The 16,700-nt window shown below is 34.0% G+C and overlaps 2 protein-coding genes across 2 annotated transcripts; both read right to left on the bottom strand.

Annotated features, from left to right (window-relative positions):
- Positions 1-396: 396 nt before the first annotated feature.
- On the bottom strand, positions 397-1,233 carry LOC114364498 (RNA-binding protein 25-like). The gene has a single exon (XM_028320675.1). The coding sequence runs from the start codon at positions 1,231-1,233 to the stop codon at positions 397-399; it is 837 nt and encodes a 278-aa protein (XP_028176476.1).
- Positions 1,234-6,960: 5,727 nt separating this feature from the next.
- Positions 6,961-12,811, bottom strand: Orc3 (origin recognition complex subunit 3). Its single transcript, XM_028320685.1, has 12 exons — positions 12,487-12,811; positions 12,229-12,375; positions 11,969-12,147; positions 11,692-11,800; positions 11,295-11,515; positions 11,037-11,184; positions 10,353-10,478; positions 9,945-10,262; positions 9,469-9,852; positions 9,055-9,288; positions 8,257-8,441; positions 6,961-7,115 (listed from the first exon to the last, which is right to left on the bottom strand). Exons 1-12 carry the CDS (start codon positions 12,511-12,513, stop codon positions 7,019-7,021), a joined length of 2,175 nt encoding a protein of 724 aa, XP_028176486.1. The 5' UTR covers positions 12,514-12,811; the 3' UTR covers positions 6,961-7,018.
- Between the last annotated feature and the right edge of the window lie 3,889 nt (positions 12,812-16,700).

Here is a 16,700-nt window from a genome sequence, read left to right as displayed (position 1 = left end):
AACCCCTTACAACCTCTTTTTTGCAATAAAAAGTAGCCTATGTCCTTTCTCAGGCTCTAGACTATCTGTGTACCAAATTTCATTCAAATCGGTTCAGTTCAGTTCAGTTCAGTTTTGACGTGAAAGAGAGACAGACAGACAGACAGAGTTACTTTCCCATTTATAATATTATAGTATGGAAGTATGGATATGGATAGTATGGATAATTCACTTCAATAAGGCAAACATTCTGTTTTCTTTAGAGTAGGCGCACACCGTTGATTTTTCATCGGCCGATAGTTTAGTCGGGTAGTTGATCAGTATGGGCATGTATGGGAGTGCGCACACTACGCCGATTCGATTTGGCCGATTCTTCATACAATTTAAAATTGGGCACAACTATCGGCCAACTAAAAATCAACTACTACTCTTAGGATGAACATTCTTTCTTCTGTTTTCTCTTTGACGAATGTTCTCTTTTCTCTTTGACGAATGTTCTCTTTTCTCTCTGACGAATGTTCTCTTTTCTCTTTGACGAACGTTCTCTTTTCTCTCTGACGAATGTTCTCTTTTCTCTTTGACGAATGTTCTCTTTTCTCTTTGACGAATGTTCTCTTTTCTCTTTGACGAATGTTCTCTTTTCTCTTTGACGAATGTTCTCTTTTCTCTTTGACGAATGTTCTCTTTTCTCTTTGACGAATGTTCTCTTTTCTCTTTGACGAATGTTCTCTTTTCTCTTTGACGAATGTTCTCTTTTCTCTTTGACGAATGTTCTCTTTTCTCTTTGACGAATGTTCTCTTTTCTCTTTGACGAATGTTCTCTTTTCTCTTTGACGAATGTTCTCTTTTCTCTTTGACGAATGTTCTCTTTTCTCTTTGACGAATGTTCTCTTTTCTCTTTGACGAATGTTCTCTTTTCTCTTTGACGAATGTTCTCTTTTCTCTTTGACGAATGTTCTCTTTTCTCTTTGACGAATGTTCTCTTTTCTCTTTGACGAATGTTCTCTTTTCTCTCTGACGAATGTCCTCTTTTCTCTTTGACGAATGTTCTCTTTTCTCTCTGACGAATGTCCTCTTTTCTCTTTGACGAATGTTCTCTTTTCTCTCTGACGAATGTTCTGTTTTCTCTGACGAATGTCCTCTTTTCTCTTTGACGAATGTTATCGTTGTAATTTGGCTAATCAATGAGTGTCCAGAAATCGCAGTTGCCAGTTGACGCCAACTGGTGAGCGCTGAAGGAGTAATAGGACTCATCATCATTTGCTATCATCAGATTGACGCCACTGTCGAGTGAGGTCTTATTATCACTCGCTGACTCGCCCATAGCGCCAACTGGTATGCACAATTAAGGAAACCCTCATTAACTCTAGTATAATGTTAATCAGATGTATAAACAAACAATAAGTACTGTAACGTTTCATCACTATCCGTTCAGTAGTTTTGCGTGAAAAATTAACAAATATGTATCTATTATGTACCTACCTATGTCCTCTGTTCTAAGGATTAATGTTTATTATTTACTTTGTTCGGTTTGAGTGTCATCCATCCGCGGAACCCTAACAATATCAATCGATAGTTAAAACTTGTCTCCAGTCATTATGCAGACACAAATAAAAGTGATGATCTTAACCTTTCCAGAGGTCGGGACCAACTATTTTGTGAAATTATAATTCAAGGCCAGCAGGTCTAACTACGAGTAGATGTTTAATATAGGTAGCTAATAATTACACAGTGTCGCTGTATTATTATTTGAAGATAAAACTAGAGTTTTATCACATGTCTCAGCGAGAATATATTTAAGTGGTGCCCCAATAGATATCGAACTTTTGACCGCGATTCCTTGACAAAGCAGTAACGTAGCTTTTTGGATGAGGTAACTACACAATACTAAAGTCCAGCTAAACACTATGACATCTTAATATTATGTTAGTTGTAATAGAAGCGATTTAAAATCAAGATAAATAATTTATTAGCTTTTTAAAATTATAACAAAGATGTTACAACTAAATAAAAGTCCATAATTATCGATCTACCCATACAAACATTTTAAAAAATAGTCATAAATCCTCTAACAATTTTATTAACCACTCTATCAAAGATTGTTTGAATATATTTCCATGAAATAACTTTTATATTATTCGGAAGCATATTAATATCCAATGAAATGTTTAATAAAGATAAATACTTTTTTATAAAGATACCAAGTAGGTGTATTCTGTGGTGGTAGATGTATTCAACTTTCAAGCTTGGTAGTCGTCTTTCTCTCTTTATTTTTTGTATCTAAATTCTAAAATATTAGAATATCCGGGTTAAATGTTCTTAGTAAAATACCTAAACAAAAAGGGTTATGCCCACTTAGTATGGGACCTTTGGCCTGAGGTGGACAGACATTACAGCATGTAATTTGTTATTTATTAAATAGTCTATACCAGTAAGAAACATAATATAAATGTCATTTTGTATCCAAGTCCTTAAAAAAATTTTTTTTTGCTTAAGACTAGAAAGGTTAGAAGCAAAATAAAACACCATTTTTTATTATTATTATTATAGAGATGGGTTTCCACCCGGGTAAAAACCCACATGAGGGTAAAAACCCAATAAAAACCCGTTTCATTCCACCCGTGGGTGTTTACACCGGGTGAAAACAAATAATTTTATAATTATTTCAATTGGTATCTTTTCTTTATTTTTATTGAATTTTTCTCATTTAAGTTTATTGATTAATATGTAATAAGTGAAATTTAACACTAATATGCATTTATACGTGGCCAAATCGTAAAATTGATCACGTTATGATGATGTGACCAATTATTTTATAAAATGGTGTTATTTCAAGAATCGTTGAACCGATTTAAAAGAAATTTAGTAGAAACACAATAATTTGTGATCATGGCAAGGACATGGAGGGGGGGATGCCAAAGATGCCAAACACTCTCTTTGATGACATTACGGTATAAAGTTACAAATAACAACACCAACTACAAAGTACTTCTGCTTAAAAACTTGAAATCGACCGCCCTTCCGCCACTGTAACGCATTGTAACGTTTTTCAAGACCTCCTCTCCCCCCAGATTGCATTACGTAACACTAGAACGCCCCCTTAGCAACAAATACCATTTCTCACTTTAAAAAAACGCTATTTTTGTTTTCACCCGCCAGAATGGGTGATAATGGGTAAAAACCGGGTTTTTACCCAAATCACCCGGTTTAAACCCAATCGGGTGAAATGGGTTTTTACCCACTACCCATCTCTAGGTGTATGGTGTATCATTGTAAATTAACAAAAAGTAAAGGGTTATGCCCACTTAGTATGGGACCTTTGGCCTGAGGTGGACAGACATTACAGCATGTAATTTGTTTTAATCTAAGGTTATTGGTTAAATTTAATAGTCTATACCACTTATACCAGTAAGAAACAGAATATAAATATAATTTTGTATCCAAATCATTAAAAACATTGTTTTTTGGTTAAGTTTAAAAAGGTTAAAAGCAAAATAAAACACCATTTTTTTACATTATTTTCTTAGATTAATAAATTATTAATAATTTATTAATCTAAGATTATTTTATTTTCAATCTGATTCATAGGTCAACAAAATATTATCCAGGAACTGGGCAGGTGGTAATACATGTTCTTGATACATTGCCCAGCTCAAAAACCATACAATTGTCATGACATGAGCACAGCAACCTACTGTTCTTCGGCCAACCATACAATTGCAGCAGTATTGTTTTACTACTTCCCGCCCATTTAAATTATTTTCATAAATAATATTTAAACATAATATATTTTACGGCTTATGTGCCTGCTGTGTATCTTACCCCTTAATAAGCTACAACTGGCCGAAGGTGTAGGGTAATCGTTCAGTAGGTTGCTGGCTGTCTCTACACACTTCAATAGTATAGGAACCGTTGCCTCTGATAATATGTTCCCCATAATATGATCGAGCCTGTTTTAGCTGGTATGTACCACATGCTATTAAAATTAATTCACTAAACTCCATTCTAGGGAATGACACATTTTCGATGTTCACATTTACCTATACTGCGAAAGTCTGCCTCTGCCCGCCCGCCGTAGGGTTTCTGATTTCTCGACCTATTTTTTTTCTCGAGTTTCGGGAATTCTCGAGGCCAGTCTCGAGTTTTCTCGGGTCTCGAGTCTTTTAATGAAAACTGTTGAAATCGGTTGAAATTTAATAAAAACACAGGTTTTTTAATCTAATATACCTACTTTTATTGCACAACAATCAATATTAGAATTTAGTACCACTTATTTTGGCAAGGAAAGTAACAAAAAATAAAATCTTTCATAATTAATTTGTTACTGTAAAAGCTCGAACTACGGTTAATCTTAAGATTTAAGTGTAAGTCTTAGGATTTACCGACATGAGTTGGTAAATGTAAGTATTTCTAAAAATACGACGATTTTTTCGAGCTTTTACCATTCAAATTCAGTATATGCTAGGTTTTACCTCTGTCAGCTGGTAGATGTTGGTTTTAGGAATAAAACAATGAGTAATTCTTAATGGGGAATTATAAAACGATCGACTAAAAAATAACTTAGCGACTGATGATGGCATACTGTTTTAATAACTTGAGCGGTATGAATTTGAGTAAGCGAAAAATTAACTTACCTAACGACGAATATTGATTAATAATCAAATGCAGAACGAGCTTACAAAGAGTGGGTTATGTTTAATCCATTTTAGATATTAAAATTCTGTCCGTGCGATTACATTACTAAGTGAGCGACTAGAAATACAAAGAGGGCAACTTCAATATTAAGATAGATTCGATTTTTTCCAATTGAAGTAATTTCTGATGATGATGATGATGAGATGCCCTGAGAACGTTATGACATGTTTTGTTTTTCAACATTTACCGTGCCATTAATGTAAATCCTAAGATTTACCAACGAAATGGTGGTAAGAGTTCGAATCTCAAACCTTTTGGGACATTTACCATTAGGAATTGGTAGATCTTAGGTTTTACTGGAATATCTTAGGATTTACTGCAATTCGAGCTTTTACAGTAACAAATTAACTACTAATCATAACAAAAGTCATAAAGTCGCGTGTATTTTAAGGATAAATAGCAATAAAAATCTGGAGCAACAATTAAATCACTTGTTTTCCAAAAACACAAGTCCAAATAACAAATTACGATAAATAGTTTTTTTTATAAACCAAAAAAAACTTTTTAATAAATGTTTAAACTTAAAGATAACGACTTGAATTAACTTTACAAGGACTAGTACCTAACGTAATAGACAGTTAACAAATTTTTCAGTCTTTAAATCAGTCAGAGATAAAAATACATAGGTAATAAATATAGCATACTCGTTGGTGAACATTATTACTTAGTTTCGATTGAGATCATTACTTGCAAATCAAATCAGTTCAAAAAGGAAAGACTAGGCTAGGCTTTTAGACTGGCCAAGGATATTTATTTATTTATTACTAGCTGACCCGGCGAACTTTGTTCCGCCTTAATGGCAATAAATAAGCAGACATTTTTTTTTCGAACGGGATAAAAAGTATCCTATGTCCTTCTCCTGGCTCTAAACTACCTCCCTGACAATTTTCAGCTAAATCGGTTCAGCCGTTCTTGAGTTATAAGTGGAGTAACTAACACGACTTTCTTTTATACAGGGTGTTACTTTGCATTCTTGCCATATTTACAGAGGTTACTATATTACTGATACTGAACACAAATCCGTAAAAAAATAATGCCCGAAAAAATTTTTTTTTAATCTTGAGTATTTTATTTTATCGACAATCTGTTAAACACACCACTAATTATCGTAACGCATGCACATCACTTGTTGGCGATGGCGATGGAGACTTTTTTACTTTTTATTGTATTTTTAAATATCTATTGTCTTTAAAATGTCTTTTTGACACTTGTGAAAAACTGAGAAATCCATCAAACACAAATCACGTTATAAATAATACAAAAATGACTGAAGTGTGCTTGGAGTGTCTGCAAGACGTCTTAGACGAAATGCTTGATGACGTACCCTTAGCGTTACACCAAATGCTCTACTACCAGCAGGATGGTGCTCCCCCAAAAATAATCGATATAAAAATCGATAGTATTTTTTGATGACTCGAAATAAGGTGTATAATAAGGTGTGTGTGAAATAAGGTTTCATTTAGTTATTTAAATATTTTTGGTAGTGTTATTGGAATATTAAAAACCTTTATAAATGTCATTTTAATGAACACGTATTTAAAAAAATACTACTTGTTGTCATAGTCGAGAAACAATCGATATGAATCGATTCTTACCGATAAGATTCATTTTGGCAGCACTGAATTGAGTGTTAAAGACAGGAAGTTGTAATTATCACTTAAAGTACTATTTAAAATGGATTTTTATAAAGGCAAATTGATACAAAGTTACACTAAGTGAATACTTTAAAAATTGATTAAAAATTTTTGGCAAATTCATATTTTCATTAGCAGCTTGTCCACGCCAGGCCAGAAATGAACATTGTCCTTTGTCAGGTGCTATCAATACATTAACCAATTTCGTGTATGTATGTATGTATGTCCACAATAATAAATCTTTGATTTTTCAATCGTCGGATAACTTTTAACTGAAGAATAAGTTTATCAATATTAATGATAGTTTCAGTGTGGGAAATATGTCAAAATGACAAGTTTATTCTTCAGATAAAAGATATCTATACTGATAGAAAAATTAGCCCTTGATCTAGATTCTATAATGTTTGTTTTTACAAAATATCTAGCCCTTTCTCCTTTTAATTCGCTCGCTAGGATTATATCTGATTGCAGAAACTAAGTTTTCAAATAGCTACAGTAAATAACACATCAAATAATGATGACAATGAGGTTACTAAAGTAGCTCTTATTACGAGTGAATTACCATGATGTTAAGGTCAATGTGTACAGTGTAACCTAAGTTATGTTGTTGCAAAACAAATAAAGTCTCAAAAAACATAAAAGTTAAAACAAATTATCTCTAAAAACAAGTTTATTTCAATTGAATAAATAAAACACACAAAAACATCGCATCACCAAGTAAGACGCATGACGTGATCCGTCTTTCTCTTCGACGACTTTATGAACCCGAGAAACTGGAGCTCTGCAACTGCTCGAGTGAAGCGTATTCTGTGAACAAAGTACGCGTACATAAATAAATATTGTGACTAGGTACCATGCCTATTAATTAATGAATATCCAAAACATATGTAATTTGTAGGAGCTGGTGTCTCCAGTTAGGAAACCATGGTAACCATTTAACTTTTAGTCAGATTACTGCTGATACGCTTAGTGACGCATTTCCATATCGATGTATGATGAATAGCAAGGCTTTTATAGGGTTTTAGCCGTGGACATAGTCCTATTATTTTCGTTTGTGTTATCCCGAACCTCGGTAATGTAAACCTTTTTTTATTTTGTGTTGTGTGTTTGTTATTAAGTGGGTAATATTTTCATAATGTAAGTTTAGAACATCTATGGATGTAACGAATGAGTGGATTCCTCTCAATACAGGTTACTTAAACTTAAAGAGAGGAATTCCTCAACTACTTGTAACATTCGTACTAAGTGTCAATAAAATATTTTTCATTTTTTTTTTTTTTTTTTCATAATGTCTGAATAAGGTCTGAATGTTACGAATAAGGTCTGAATAGAGAAATATGTAGATCCATTTTCTGTTCTGTGAATAGATCTACAAATAGATCTATAGAAATCTTAAAGGGGCTAAAATAGCAGAAAGTTAGGACGAGGAACTGTAATTTTAATACTGTTGTTGTGGTAGGTCAATCAATCGTTGTGGATAAAAGAAAATCAGTCAAAAAACGCGCGATAAAGAAAAATGAGGATCGGAATCCCACGGACTTTTATCAGCTTATTAGTTGCTTTTTTTGAAGCTAGATGGCGCTATGGCTATGTGTGAAATTGTACAGATATTTATTACTAGCGGCCGACCGCGACTTCGTACGCGTGGATTCCGTTTCAACCCCTAGGGGTAAAATTTTACAAAATCCCGTCTTAGTGGGCATCTACGTTCTAAAAGGTACTCCTACGCAAAATTTGAGACTCCTAGCACTTGCAGTTTCTGAGATTTCGTGATGAGTGTGTGAGTAAGACCTTTCTATATAGATATAGATGTTTTTTTTACAAGTAGGATATAAGTAGTATATCCGTTAAGTTAGCACCATTATTACAAGCATATTAGTTGCTTATTTTGGGGTTAGATGGTGCTATGTGAAATTGTCCAAAGATATTTATTTACTATTCAACTCACTGGACAGTGGAGTCCTGGTGGCGCTGCTCGTCGTCCACCTCTGGCTGGAGCACGGCGGCGAAGGCCTGCAGCCAGTCGTACAGGTTGATGTGCTTGCCGCACTCGCGGTGCAGCTTGTACGCCAGGCACACGTCCGGCAGCGTGTCCGTCACGCTGTCCGGCGACGCCAGGTGGCAGCACGAGCACTGAAATTTGACAATATAGATAAACTACCACGAACTGTCCCACCCTTAACATTGACAGGGGGTGCCACCGTCAATCGGATCGCTGATTCTGATTTTTGCCACGTTGGACAACCATATAATATGACATTACCGGAGGGCGCTAATATCAATACTGGGTTTAGTTTTCGATCTTTGCCACTTGAAGTTTCAGAATCGTGGGACTATACATTTTTCAGACGTCAGAAATCTGTTAACCTCTATACAAAACACACCGGTTATTGTTGTATAACAGCTGGTTATTCTTTGTTTTGTAATATTCAACATTCCAACAATATAAAGCTCACAAAAGTACCAAATGTGTGACGAATTGATGATACTAATGATATTCCCCTACTGAATTTTGCCATTACAAAATTGCCAGATTCACTGTATGAAACAATGAATCCTGCTTTTTTATGACATTAATAGAATAGTGACATCAATTATACCATAATTACGTAATCACACGTACTAGCCCCCTTACTAATAAAAAATTACACACTCGTTGAACAGTATTTTATACTAAACTTCACTTTAAACAAGTGTTCAACGCGCGTGTAAATTTTATTAGTAAATAGGTAGGTATTTAATTTACCTGTAAATAGTGCACTGGATTGCTTAGAGCTGTATGAAGGGCTCCACGCGGGGAACCCACGATCTGTTTCCTAACATTTCCAACGTCAGTGAAGAACAGTATTTCATGGAACGTCTGTGTGTGAGGCGGCATCAATCCTTTGGTGAACATCTCCTCCAAATAGCTAACGAATCTGGCCCGGACCATGTCGTATTCTGATTGGATCTTATCAACTCTTGTGGCTTTGAGCAGTTTCTGAAAAGATATTAATAAATTGTTGACTTCATTTTTATTTCGAATAAGCTAAGCCTGTAAAATCGTTTATTAGTCCAAGAACTGTCCCATCCAGACACACCATTTCTTTTCTCAATACAAATTAAACATTGTTTTTTTTATTTTGCACTGCATATAGAACAACTACATAACATTATTTACCTCTTTTAACTTGTACCTATTTCCTGGGACATTTTCTGGACTATTTTCAAAATCTTCCGATTCATTGCACAATACTGTAACTTCAGTGTTTGCATGTTCAATCTGTCTTAAAAACATGAGTAAATGTACTCTCACGGTTTTGACAAAACCTTCACCCACATCATTGTTCAAGGTAATATTATTGAGATTATTTTTCGTTGGTGTAGATCGTAAAGGTTTCACTGGAGAAGATATTTGGAGTGCAGAGTTTACTACTTTCAGCGCAGACTTGATGGTATCAGCTAGTTTTACTTGAGATTGAAACTGGATGAGTTGCATGCATTCTTTAAATGCAGGTGTACTTGTTATACATTCTACAGCACATTTTGTGTAGATTTCTCGAACCTGTAAATAGAGATAGAGAGTATTTATGGTTTTATTTTGTATGGTTAAAGTAGAATTACTTATTTATTCATTGTCATCAATATGAAACTTACCGATTTACCAAGAATATTCTTTGGAATGTCTTTGACAAAGACTAATAGCAGTCTTACACATAAATAAAAAGTGAACAAATAATCATGAAGTTTGTTCATTTCCTTTATCAAAACTTCTCTGAAGAAATTATCATCTTCAAAAAGGCCAATTCTTGTTTCGCAGTCTAGTTGAGCCTCTAGGAATGGTCTGAAAGATGGTAGCTGCCTGATGCTTTCGAGATCAGCTGAACTGAGATTCATCACAGCCTCTTCAATGTTCTCCCTTTCACAGCATAATGATTTGACATTATCTCCGTAATAGTGATCCATCATACAATACTGTAATAGAATTAGAGTATACATTATATTAATAACCTTGAATTAGGTTTCGTTAACAAACCATAGGTAGGTACAATAGCCAATACATACTTTTATACTCTGTATCAACCCAGTCACAGAAAAATCGTAGAACAAGAATACGTCAGTTAGTAACTCGAAAGCTTTACCTGACAAATGAATAGGGCTGGTATGTGACAAAAATATATCTTCTAGAACCTGCAAGAAAATTTTAATATTTATTGCAGGATCAACTAGTACAAAACAAAAGACGGACCTGACATTACATTCCAAATTTCAGACTGCACAAGATTGGTAATTCATTTATGGGGAAATGTATTAAACTTTTCAATAAATTACCACAAACTGTTGTAGAATTGCCCATTCATAAATTTAAAGCACATATCAAAAGCACCTTAATGAAAAAGGGCTACTATAAAGTTGATGATTATATAAAAGATAAAAATGTTTGGAATGTTTAACTACCTAGCTCGCATCAATACTTATGACTATAATTTGTATATTTCAAAGACTGTAAAACCTTGAAAAGGAGGCTGACAATAGTGACTGAGTTTCTTGCGCTGCTTCTTCTCAGCACTGGCCCATTTATTGTCCCGAAGCAGTGGTAGGGTTAATATTGGGACGTGTAAAAGAGCTTTTTTAAAGCCTATTTGCAAAAATAAATGAATTTTATGAATGAATTTTATTTTCATTACACACTAACAATAGATATATTTATATTAGCTGTTTTACAAGTAGGTAACATAACAAACTTACTTGATTCATGTAGACAGGTGATGAGTGGGAATGAAAGACTTTGATCCACAATTTTGAAGACACATGATATGGGAAGGACTTGTGCAAGGCTGACACAGATGTGGCCACTCCAAAAACAAACACTATTGGGATTGATGACACATAGGAACTGAAAGAAAAGAGTTATTCACATTAACAATAACATAGACAAAAAGAAAGAATAACATGCATGCATAAAGATACAGAAGCTGATAATAATAACTTGAAATCATCAAGTACCTTATAATCATCACAAAATCCTGTAGAACACTGCAATTAAAGCTTTCAAAGTCTGGAATAATGACTACCAGTGATCTACTTGAAGTTTTGTGCTTCTTCTTCTTTGGTGAAGCGTTTGTGTAATGAGCATGGTACCAACTCTGTAATACTTTCATGGTACATTGGTTTTTCCTCAATTTCTTATGTATAATATTATCTTTGAATTCTTCATCATCAAAATCCTAAAAATAATTGGAAATTCAGAAAATTATGTAAAAACTACATTAAAATAGACATACAATGAATGATACAGCACTCCTCAAAATATGAAAGAAATAATTCTTTCAGCCTGTTTCAGTAATCTGTTTAAGTTATCTACTAAAGCAAATAAAAACAAATGTTACAAAATGTAACTAACTAATGCTTCATGTCCATACATCAATTGCCAGACAGTGTTTTCAACTAAATGTTTCAAGGTAGGTGCATCTTGTGAATTGACCATTGCTATGTGTGGGGTCACCTCATCCCTGCAATTAAAAACAGGTAATTATTGTACAATTGATAGCATTTAACTACTTGCATAAACCTTAAATTAACAATTTTACAAAATTTGTAATTGTTTACATTAAACTTTGCATATTAACAATGTTGAGTATAATATGAATAATATTTACAATCAGAAGGGATGTGTTTACCTGATTTTGTCTATTAAAGCCTTGAATTGAGATACATGATCAGGCTGATTTACTCCAGTCAACAGAGTGGCACTTGGTATTATGCCTTCCAATCCATCAGTCTCACTGTCTCCGTAGAAGGATTTGACATAATTGACAATATCGTTGAGCAGCACACTGTACGTTTTTTGGTGAAGTTCCTACAAAGTTTATTAGATTGCATTATAACATAATAATATCTTTTTAATTAATCAAAATGTATACAATTATTGTATACTTACTCTTATTTCATTTTCAATATAATCCCAGTTCCTCGTAAATGTAGCATGCCAAGAACTCTTTTTGAAAAACTTTTCATAAAGCAGTTTTTTAGGATGCTTTTTAGACGCTTTTGTTTTGTTCAATCCATTATTAAACAAAAAGACTCCCTGAAATAGAGGTTTATCATAAATAAAGAAAACTAATTTATTTGGAACATAAGAGTATTTGAGTTTTTAGTATAATAAATTTTAGATGTCGTACCTAATTGCAAGACTTACTTTTGAAACGGATACTGTCGAATCCATGGTATCTAATTTTCACTTCAGAATAGGTTAACAACAGCACAAAACAGATAGGTTTTGTGTTATCCACAATGTTAACTGGTTGAGGGAAATGAGGGGAAATGCCGTCTCTATGCAGTTTTAAGGTTAGAATTTCTGCAATTTACGCACACATTTAGTTTTATGAAAGAGACGCTTGATTGAAAGTGTGATTAAAGATGATGCTGGCTAATAAAACAAATGTTATCAATTAAATTAATAACAAAAACAAAGCTTTTGAAATTCTATTCGTCGTAGAACTTTTTTTAAATTTGACAAATGATTGAACTTCAAACATAGTGATCAGTGATGGGAAAGAAACAACAAACACACGATTGGTAATGTAATCGATTATTATGTTTGTTTATAAATACAGTATGTATATTAATGTTTTAATGAATAAAAAAAATTCGATCCTGTAAAAGGAAATCGCCATTTAAAAATAATGGCAATTTTTTTTATTTACTATGTTTTTTTTTCCGAAAGCAGTAGTATTATTAGTCTTACTCCGGCACTGAATCAGTCAGAATCAGAATTCTTATTTGCGTAAAAAGATGTTACAGATTAATAAATAAAATGTCTTAGTCGAAAATATTATTGAAAAACAAAAAACTCTACTGCGTAAAAAAATTAACTGAAAAGATAGAAACCAAGACTATTTAAGCCGGGTCTCCAGTCTCTTGCCTTACATGTCCAGAACTCCAGAACTCGTGCTAGATACTGTGTTTTTTCACGTTCCATGAAGGGCCCACATCACCCCATTTCTTACCAAGGAAACCTATGAACATGACGTCTAGGCGTTCACGTCACAGGAAATCGCAGCCTTACTTGTATGAAAAGCTTTTATTTTCTCAACGTAGAATCAGACATGCTTCTTGAATGGTTTTCGTTTTCTGCCACGAGATGCTAGAACAATATAAANGATAAACATTCGCTAAAACTCATTTTTTTACACAAATAATAAATCAAATTCATGTTTCAATGCAGTTTATGACATTATTTTTAAATTGTCACTATTAATATTTTTTACTGAATAACCTGTAAAAGTTAATTCTACAATTTCTGAAAAATCACCTAAAAGTAACCTTTTCATTAGTGTAACCTAAAAGTAACCAATGCAGTTCAAAAGTAACCTAAAAGGTTACAAAAGTAACCTTCTGGCAACACTGGTGACAGGAGGTGACAGGTTTATTTTTGACAACTATGCAAAATTGGCGCGTAAGAGAGACTTTTTTTATTTCGATTATGGCTTCATGCGGTTTGCACATTACTTTTAGCCAGTGTCACGTAAATTATATTTTAAGTAATTACAATTAATAATATTATTTTGTAACAGTATTGAATATTTTCTATAAAAAATAACATTGATATTCTGGACACTGGTGTGCAAACCGCAGGATTGCCATTAAATATAGAAGGCTTTAAAGCTTACAACGCGAACTTGCAAAGTTGCGGCGGATTTTCTTGGTGGATTTTCTTTTTCGTTCCTTTTTTTCCTTAAATCTCGTTACCTCGTTTTGGAATAAAAAAAATACTTGATTGGCTATTGCGCATTGGGCAAGCCGCGGGAACTTAAACAAAAAAAAACTTCTTGGTGGCGCGCACAGATGCATAGCGGGAATGTATAAAAGTTTTTGTTTTTAGGGTTTCGTAGTCCCTTATAGTTTCGTTATGTCTGTCTAGCCGTCCGAGCTTTTGCTTGGAAACTATTGGCATCAGAGAGCTGTAATTTTGAGGTATGTATATTAATCACCACACCGACAAAACGGTAGAATAAAATATGTATTAAAAAAATTTTTTAGGGTAGCTCCCACATTACCCACATGTAAAGTGGGGATGAATTTTTTTTCATCTTCTACCCCATCGTGTGTAGTATCGTTGGATAGGTCTTTTAAAATCTGTTTTTAACACGGACTACTACGGAACCCTACACTGCGCGTGGCACGACACGCACTTGGCCAATTTTTTCTCTTTTCATCGAATAGATACTGATCTAGTCTAAATTTATCAGTCTAATGGTGTAATAAATAGTGCCTATCCATTACAATAACGCATTGGTGGACGTAGTAGGTACATGAATGAAGTAAAGAAAAAAATAGTACCTGTATGTATTCTGTGCCTGTAATGAAATATCGCTTCGCATCAGTCCGCGTGAGGTCTCCATACTGTGCCCCGATTACGCTAATTTTTAACGTCTCCAATACAGACGCGCTTCTTCGATTCTGCGATACGGATTTGTCAAAACAGCTGACGTCCGGATACGTTGAAGATGAAAATTTTTAGCGTAATCGGGGCCCTGGACATTTAACTTACCTTCACTCTAACAACCCACTCACAGGACAATTAATAGCGAAGACAATAATAGATTCTTATTGGTAAAGAATTTAATAAAAGGGTAAATAATATAATACACGTAACAATAACGTTTTATTGTCAAGCTCCTCATCAAAAAGGACATTACAATTTATTACTGAACAAGGCAAAGTATTGATTTTTTCTTACCTTTTACGTATTAAAATTAATTGTTAAGATAGTTTCTTAAATATATGACAAATTTTACTATTAGCGTATAGACATTACATTATTATTAACAATACTTATTTACAATTAAAAAGCACCTATTTGTCTTTGTAAACAAACATAAAATAGAAAATCATGTGTTTATTTTTAATAACTATCGATACTCATTTTTCTTACAAATCATTTTTAACTGAAGTAAGATAAAATGCATGGCTGGGGCTGAATTAATTTACCATTTAATTTTGACTCATTACCACTGTGAAGCCCAAGACAAAACACCGCGACCGTGACAAAACCAACAATGCTATGTAAATAAATACTTCTTACTCATATTCACTCGTAAAATTTTCGCAAACTTGTAAAGAGACTCGATTTTTAATCGTCATGCCCAGATCCCTGTTGTTGTAATGGAGAAGTTTCCGTTTTTTTATTTTAATAAAACTTGAAAATATAAGTAAAACTAATAATAATTGTAAAAGAATCATGAAAATATTTCTACAAATAAAGAAGTTACTGAGCCCCAAAGTTGCGCANGAGCCATGTCTACAAGCTCTTTTCGAGAGTCATTACGAATCGTTTAATATAAATATACCACCACTTATAAGGTGTTGTCCTAGTATCGGATCTTTTCATGACAGATATAATATAAGGGTTACTTGTTAAAACTTACAAAAGGAATCTTAAACGTCTAAAAAAGTTGTGTAGATTTTTTTATTATAATAATATTTCGTTCTTTTTCTTGGGAAAAAGTCTTTTCTTTTTTTTTGCCAAGGAACCCTAATTGATTATACTTTTCCTAGCGGAACCCCCGTACTACTCCGCCCGCACGCCCTGCCCCTCCCTTGTGCGTAAACAAGTCCGTGCGAGCGAACAACGTCGGTCACGAAACGTGGGATAATATTTTTTACGGAACCCCAGGGTTCCGCGGACCACCATTCGGGAACCACTGTTCTATCATATCACTAGTCTGAATTTTATTAGCACTGCAATTTGTTTTACTCGATATTTTATATTAATCGAAAACTTTATTTTTTCTCCATCTACTCCCACATCACTAAAGCCATTGACTTGACAGTGACAGGAGGTGACAGGTTTATTTTTGACAACTATGCAAAATTGGCGCGTAAGAGAGACTTTTTTTATTTCGATTATGGCTTCATGCGGTTTGCACATTACTTTTAGCCAGTGTCACGTAAATTATATTTTAAGTAATTACAATTAATAATATTATTTTGTAACAGTATTGAATATTTTCTATAAAAAATAACATTGATATTCTGGACACTGGTGTGCAAACCGCAGGATTGCCATTGTGGTTCGGTGGGCCGGGGAATACTCGGATCCGTACAGGTTGGAGTGCGGGGTGAGGCAAGGAGGGTTGACCTCGCCGAAGCTCTTCAATCTTTACGTGAACGCCCTGATAGAGGAGCTCAGTAGTACGCATGTTGGCTGCCATATAGACGGTGTCTGTCTTAATAATATAAGTTTTGCGGACGACATGGTGCTGCTGAGTGCTTCTGTCTGTGGATTGTCGAAACTCATTGCAATATGTGAAAGATACGCTGAAAGCCATGGTTTGATATACAACGCGAAGAAAAGTGAGTGTATGGTCTTTCATAGTAGAGGAAAATGCCCAGATAATAAATATTCCA

This window comes from Ostrinia furnacalis, unplaced genomic scaffold (genome assembly GCF_004193835.3).
Source record: "Ostrinia furnacalis isolate ACB-3 unplaced genomic scaffold, ASM419383v2 OfSCF7446, whole genome shotgun sequence".
Taxonomy (NCBI): domain Eukaryota; kingdom Metazoa; phylum Arthropoda; class Insecta; order Lepidoptera; family Crambidae; genus Ostrinia; species Ostrinia furnacalis.
Note: the sequence above shows the minus strand (reverse complement) of the source record. Positions and strands in the feature narration are given on the sequence as shown.